This window comes from Pagrus pagrus (assembly GCF_965226575.1).
Source record: "Pagrus pagrus genome assembly, chromosome: 19".
Classification (NCBI taxonomy): domain Eukaryota; kingdom Metazoa; phylum Chordata; class Actinopteri; order Spariformes; family Sparidae; genus Pagrus; species Pagrus pagrus.
The window spans coordinates 663,038-670,000 of NC_140203.1; the positions used below are offsets into that span (position 1 = coordinate 663,038).

A 6,963-nucleotide genomic window follows, 5' to 3' on the forward strand; every position below is an offset into this window, starting at 1 on the left:
AGTGGTATTCAAATAATCAACGACAGACGCACTGGGACGGAGAAAAACTTTAATAATAACTGCAGCAACACGCTCATTCACCAGCCCCCAGTTTAATCAGCTTAAATAAACTCCGGCCTCAAACAGGGACGGAAACATTCACCTGCCAAGTAAAGGCTTCATTTATAGAAGATAAGTCAGTTAAAGTCTTTTAGAAATCATTTTAATACCGCTTTGAACTCTGCTTGTTGTTGAACTTTGTCCCTGTTGGCCACCGTAGTCCTGTGGCCTGCAGCCAGTCAAATATAATCAAAACAGTGAGTTTCTATCAGACAGGCTCCTGCTGTGTTTCTGTTCCTCTCTGGATGGTTAACCAGCAAACATGAGCAGGATCAATATTAGAGCTGCTTCAGACAAACACAATATAACCATCAGAGGTGAAACAAACATCATCAGCGGCTCTGTGTGACAACACGCTGAGGTTAAACGTGTGGCTGAAAGGGGAAATTAAAAAAACTCGTTAACTGCAGCTCGTCATGTGGCAGCTGCACAGTGGGAACGATCTCCTCGCCGTTAGATATAATCATACTGAACATTAACGGACTGTGATCAGGATCTGGACGTCTCCAGTGATCACATAGATGAATTATGTTGCTGCAGCTAACGATTATTTTAATTGTTGATTAATCTGCAGATTATTTTTTAACAGCTTCCCGTTCAAATAATGTGTCATAAAAGAAGCCGTGGTCCCCAGTGAAGGTTCAAAACTGGATGAAAAGTGAAAGTTTCTTCAAAGACTGTTTGAAGATGTTTATTACATTTACATTTTTTAAATTGAAAGTAACTTTCAGTTTCAATCATTGAATTCAGAGGCAGTATCAGCTTTTCCCCCAACTTCTACACAGAGATCCTGTGTGATGAAGACGATCAGCTGACTGTGACAGTGTCAGAGATGTTTTCAGAGATCCTTTATTGATTTGTTTGTGAGGAGGGTTCACTCTGGACAGATGAGCAAAATGAACATTGCAACAAACTGTATTCTGTTGTTGTTTATAGACCGAATCACCAAGTTTGTTCACAGTAACTTCCAGTTACAGTTGATAATTAAGACGCAACTAAACAAGTCTGCTGTTTTCACATCTCCACGATGCAAATCAGGGGCCAGTTTTCTACCAGGAAGTAGCTGCTGTTGGATCACTGAGCCCGGTACTGAGTGAAGCTGCTGTTGGATCACTGAGCCCGGTACTGAGTGAAGCTGCTGTTGGATCACTGAACCCGGTACTGAGTGAAGCTGCTGTTGGATCACTGAGCCCGGTACTGAGTGAAGCTGCTGTTGGATCACTGAGCCCGATACTGAGTGAAGCTGCTGTTGGATCACTGAGCCCGGTACTGAGTGAAGCTGCTGTTGGATCACTGAGCCCGATACTGAGTGAAGCTGCTGTTGTTGTTTTAAAGAATCTGAAAATGTAAATGACAGTCGTCAGGACATAACTCAAATTTTCAGATCAACAATTTTAACCCAAAGTGAAATTGAATCGTGGATTTGCAGAATCGTGACGCCCCTTCATTTATATTATATTTCACCTGATTTGCATACTGACTCAACTGAGAAATTTGTATGTGGTTTCTGAGTCAGTCTCAAAATAGGTCATTATTTGCACACTGTAGACAATGAAAAACTCTCTGCTGCATATCTTAAAATAACCTGTTTTGAATGTCACTTCACTGCAGTGTCCAGGGATCAAACCACCGACCTTCTGACGGTCGGACGGCCGCTCACCGCTCTCTGAATCCCAGTGTTTGTGTCTTCAGCTCGTTTATCTTGTTCCACGAGTCGTCTTTGAGTCGTCAGAGCTGTGACACCGGAGTACAATGTCTTATTTTACATTTTGTGTAGAGCTGTTCCCATTACGACGTCCTGGCAGCTTCTTGTCGGCAGCTCACAGCCAGTACAGTTCTTTGTTTATGACATTTTATATGTGGCGTTCAATGCGTTGAAGTTACGTCTCCATGTAGACTACGTTCACCTCCCAGTGCAGTATGACTGTGGAGAAACACCTTCACACTAATCAATAATGTCTCTCTGTCAACCTACAAATGAGCAAATTATGAAGATGTTGAAACAAATGTGTGTTTTGTGACATGTTGATGTAACCTCGTTTCAGCCGTTTGAAAAGAGAAGAGTGAATATCTTCACTGGGAGTGAAGGTTTAATTGTTCATCACAGTTTCTCAGAGTCCAAAGTGACGTCTTCACATTTCTTCCTTTGGTCAAACAACAGACCAAACCAGAAAATGACAAAGAAAACCACCAAATCTTCTCATTTCAGAAGCTGGAACCAGACAATGTTAGACGACTGATTGTCTTTTGATCAATTTAGTAGTTGAAACTCGCCCCTTTTGTTCTCCAACATGCATGAAGCTACTAAACCAGACGTCAGCTGACAGTTTCTTTTTTTCCGACTCAGTATAAAAAACAGTCAACCTCATTTTAAGTAAATTTAAGCTGTGAAATCAACAGTCGCCCGCTCCTACAGCTCGTTAAGATGCTGCTAATGATGTCAGTCACGAGTAAAACACTTTGAAAACGGCCTCCCTTCAGATTGTTAAAATAATTCAGCTGTAGCACGACGCCTTCGTCCAGTCTTCCTCTCTGTGAGAAGATGGTGTTTTCCAGGAATTCAGCTATTTGGTATTTCCTCCAGGGGCTGGTTTGTGCTGCCAAACTGCTCTCCTTTGTCTTCAGGTCGAGCCTCAACATGTCGTCACGGTCTGTACGAGGAATTTCACTTACTGTGATCTGATTCATGCAGAATAAGAAGAGTGCAGCTCTGAGAGCTCGCTGACTGCTGCTGACTGCTGTGTGTAGGTGTAGGTCAGTGTGGGCTGTTTTCAGCTGTAACACTGATTACATCACAACTTAGCAATAATAAGGGAGTGAAGTCGGTGATCAGGTTGTGTAGACTTAAACCTCCCAATGTGGAAGTGACACTTATTTATTGTGCAATATGTAAGAATTTTAGTTGACAACATGAACAAATGTAAAGAAATAACACTTTTGACATTATGACGTCTGAGTTGTGTTGCAGAAATATCTACTGAAGTTAGCATGCTAACCTTTTAGCCCCAGCCCCTCCCGGTCCACAGCTCCTGTGCTGTTGGTGTAAACACCAACACTACCATGGTGCTCCGAGCTCCCAGTCTGGACCACTAGATGCACGGCTAACAGAGCTAGCTAGCTAACAGCAGCTGCAGTTACTCTGATGATATGCTGCCCCCTGTTTGTTTTGAGTATTAATCTGACAGCTGGCCACAGTGATAGTTAATGTGTGGCTTTAACAGAAACATAAATGCACTCGGCACAACACAACACAAATAAACAAGATTGTTATAATGGGGGACACGTATTTAATCCACTGGCAATCACGCGGTGCCTGTTTGAAGCCACAGTGTCCATCATCAAGTGGAGGCCAGTAGTCTAAAAAGTACATAGTGTATCAAAACAATGAATGTAATAAAGAAGCTGGCTGGAGTCAAAGGACTACAGTATTTGCCTCCAAAATGGAGGGAAGTGGAAGTATGAAGTGGCAGAAAAAGGAAATACTCAAAGTCAGAATTGTACTTAATTACAGTACTCGAGTAAATATATTTAGTTACATCCTATCACTGGTATTTATGTTAATGACACTGTGTGTTTGTTGCAAAATTATGAAAACACTTAACAGACCAACCCTTCTGTCTTCACTGTGAACTTTCAGTTTATCAGCAGTGTGTGTGTGTGTGCTTGTGTGCGTGTGTATGTGTATGTGTGTGTGTACGTATATGTGTGTGTGTGTATATGTGTGGTGCTGACGTCACTGTTTCACCCGGCCGTCTGTCTGTCTCTGCTTGTAGCGGTGCCATATCCTCCCGGTACTCGCCTGTCGGTCAAAGACCTGTATGTGGACGGGAGGCCCAGCGTGGAGGTGCTGAAGGCCCATCTGGTGAAGGAGGGTCGGCTGGAGGAGGAGACGGCTCTACGGATCATCAACGAGGGAGCCGCCATCCTCCGCCAGGAGAAATGCATGCTGGAAGTGGAAGCTCCCATCACAGGTGAAGCCCCGGCTCTTTTTATCTTATCAGAGACGGAGTTCCCCTCAGACTGAGAGTGAAGCGAGACAAAGACGTCTGTGTGGTCTGTGGAAACTGAGCCAGATTCACAGATCCACCCTGTCTCAGATGCAGCAGCTGCCCTCTCTGACATGTGGCTTAGCTTAGGTATCCAACCCTCCACCCTCTGCCCTACTATTTATATCTGCGTCTGCACCGTCCTCTCTGACTTATTGTTTCCATAGTTTCATCTGTTTCGTCTCCTTTTAGTTTAGTTTCAAACATTCAGAAATGAGCAACATTATGATCAGAGTGAGAAGAAACAACAGTGTTGACCTTCTGTCAAAGACGTCTTTGTAGTGAAGTTAGCATGCTAACCAGCTAGCTGCTAATACCACTTTGTAGCTCAAGAGATGATGGTCTGATAGCTCTGTAGTTTTAAGATGGCCAACAAAAGAAACTCATAAAATGTCAAGAAAGGAAATATTTTGACACATATTTTCCTTATAAACAGAAAAATACAAATTCAAGATTCTTTGCAAATTTTGGAGCTAAAGTCCAAAATCATTTCTCACTTATTACACTTCATCTTCTCTTATCATCATCAAACCTAATCTGAGGAGTCATCTGTTGTTTCCAGCTGCACAGATGTGATGATTCTGATGTGAACTTGTGCTCTGGTCAACTGTCCTGAGAAACTTTCTATATTCTATAGACGTTAAGATAATATTTGAGTTTATACCCCAAACGCTAAATCAAGAAAATATGTTGCAGATTAATATATAATAAAAATAATCTGCATCAAATTGTACTCGCTCACAGATACCAGCAACCTAAATATGCCTGAACTGTTTTCATCAAGATCCATGAATCATTCAGAGATTACTGAAAAAAGAACATGAGAAATATTCCTGGATCCGTCCTTTTATCTGGATCTGGGTGAAAACAAAACCTCCTCAGTGGAGGTAAGAAGATATATTAATGTTTTCAGTCTCATTTGTGTTTCATACAGCATCATAACTGTCTTGGAATCCAGATTATAGTTGGAGCAGTGAATATATCTGCTAACGAGCCTGACAGATCTTCTTCCTCTGTGCCATAAAACCTGGAATTCATTTTGACTCAGACACACACACACACACACACACACACACACACACACCGTCCTGCTGCCTCACCAGACACCAAATGTGAGAATATAATAAGTAGAATGACTTTGAATATTGTGTTTGTGTGTCCAGTGTGTGGAGACGTCCACGGCCAGTTCTTCGACCTGATGAAGCTGTTCGAGGTGGGCGGCTCCCCCAGCACCACCCGCTACCTGTTCCTGGGAGATTATGTGGACCGAGGTTACTTCAGCATCGAGGTAGGCGGCGGTTTGTGTTTGTGACATTATGTCTGACATTTGCGGCCCGTTGCTCGGCCTCGCGCCGCGCCGCACAGCTCTTTAAATAGTGGTAAGAAATGAAAGGCACACTGTCTGCCTCCTCGCCCTCCTGACTGCCGCACTGTGCGCCCCACCCACCCAGCCGTGCACACACACACCCACTTAGACACACAAGTGTACGTGCACACACACGCCTCGCATGTTGCCTCCAGCCTCAGTCTGCGTCCCGTTCCCAGAGCAATCTGAGGGCAGGACTGGGTGTGTTTTGTGGATGGCATGACATTTTTATTGGCTGCTGTCATGCTTCCTTGTTAGGATTAGTGGATATCCTGGAACACGATCTTCACAGCTCCGGCTGCGCCACACAGAGCTCCATTATCCAGCTTCAAACAGGGTCAGATACATTCTGGAGGAGCAGACGCTCCACTGAACCAGATTAATTTAGAAGTCATTTATCCTCAAACACGTTTTCCGACAGCCTCGGACCACCTGATGAGTGCAGGTCACAGCTTTGAATGTTGTTCGACATGTTCCAGTTCAGGATCCAACAGAGTCTGAATGAAGCTGTGAATCAAGTACCACAGTGTTGGATCAGTGTTCATACTCTCACTCTCTGTAACCAGTCACTGTCAGTGTGTTTTTCAAAGCCTTATGTTGGGGACCGTGGGACCTTCAGGTCCTGAGCAACACTCCACTTTGAAGACGTGCTCCTTTTATACATCCATGATGGCGTCATGAAAAAAAGAAAGCGTCGATGAGTGCAGGAGGAGTCAACAACATTTCTAATGATGATCCAGAAAATTACAAACTCTAAAATATCATTAAAAATATCTACAGAACAACTTTTTTGCCCCGTTGGGCCTGATACTGGAGTAAAGGTGAGATATGGAGCAAGATGTGTGATAAAAACACTTAAAACAGAGAAACATTTTGACTGTAAACAGTGAAATACTGACAGACAGACTAAGACACTAAACTGAAAACATGAAATGAACCCAGATGAGTCATATTGTCGTATCGATACATGTCACTTCCTACATTATAGCGGCACACTGACGTGATAATGCTGAGATATTTCTGCAGTGTTAATGTTGCTCTCCTGGCTCCGCTGCGATCTGCTAATGAACAGCTGCTCGGATCAGATCCGACTCCTCGTCGACGCCTTCGGAAAAGAAAAAAACATTTAAATGAAACAGGTGGTTTGATGCAGCACAAATGATTGGCAGCTGAAAAGACTGTTTGTTTGGAGGACGACAGTCTCACTGTGTTTCAGTCGCGCAGGAACTCCTTAATGATCACAAACACACATTTAGAAGTTGATTATCTCCTCAAACACGAAGACTCAGAATATGATGAAATCACCAGAATAAAGCTTTTTACATTCATGAGGCGTTCATTGTTCTCTGTTCACCTGCAGCAGCTTGTTACCACAAACCAGATGCTGCCTGGTTCAGCATGTTAGCACCTCGATGACACAGTGGCTACATTTTGCAACAGGATTGCACATGA

At 43.3% G+C, this 6,963-nt stretch overlaps 1 protein-coding gene across 3 annotated transcripts in view; it reads left to right on the top strand.

Moving 5' to 3' along the window:
* ppp3ccb (protein phosphatase 3, catalytic subunit, gamma isozyme, b) overlaps positions 1-6,963 on the top strand; it is a 31,036-nt gene that overhangs the window by 5,758 nt on the left and 18,315 nt on the right. For all 3 annotated transcript variants that reach the window (XM_084382338.1, XM_084382339.1, XM_084382340.1), the window contains exons 2-3: positions 3,873-4,070; positions 5,309-5,433. In XM_084382338.1, the coding sequence (XP_084238464.1) occupies positions 3,873-4,070; positions 5,309-5,433 (323 nt within the window). The remainder of the gene's footprint in view (positions 1-3,872; positions 4,071-5,308; positions 5,434-6,963) is intronic.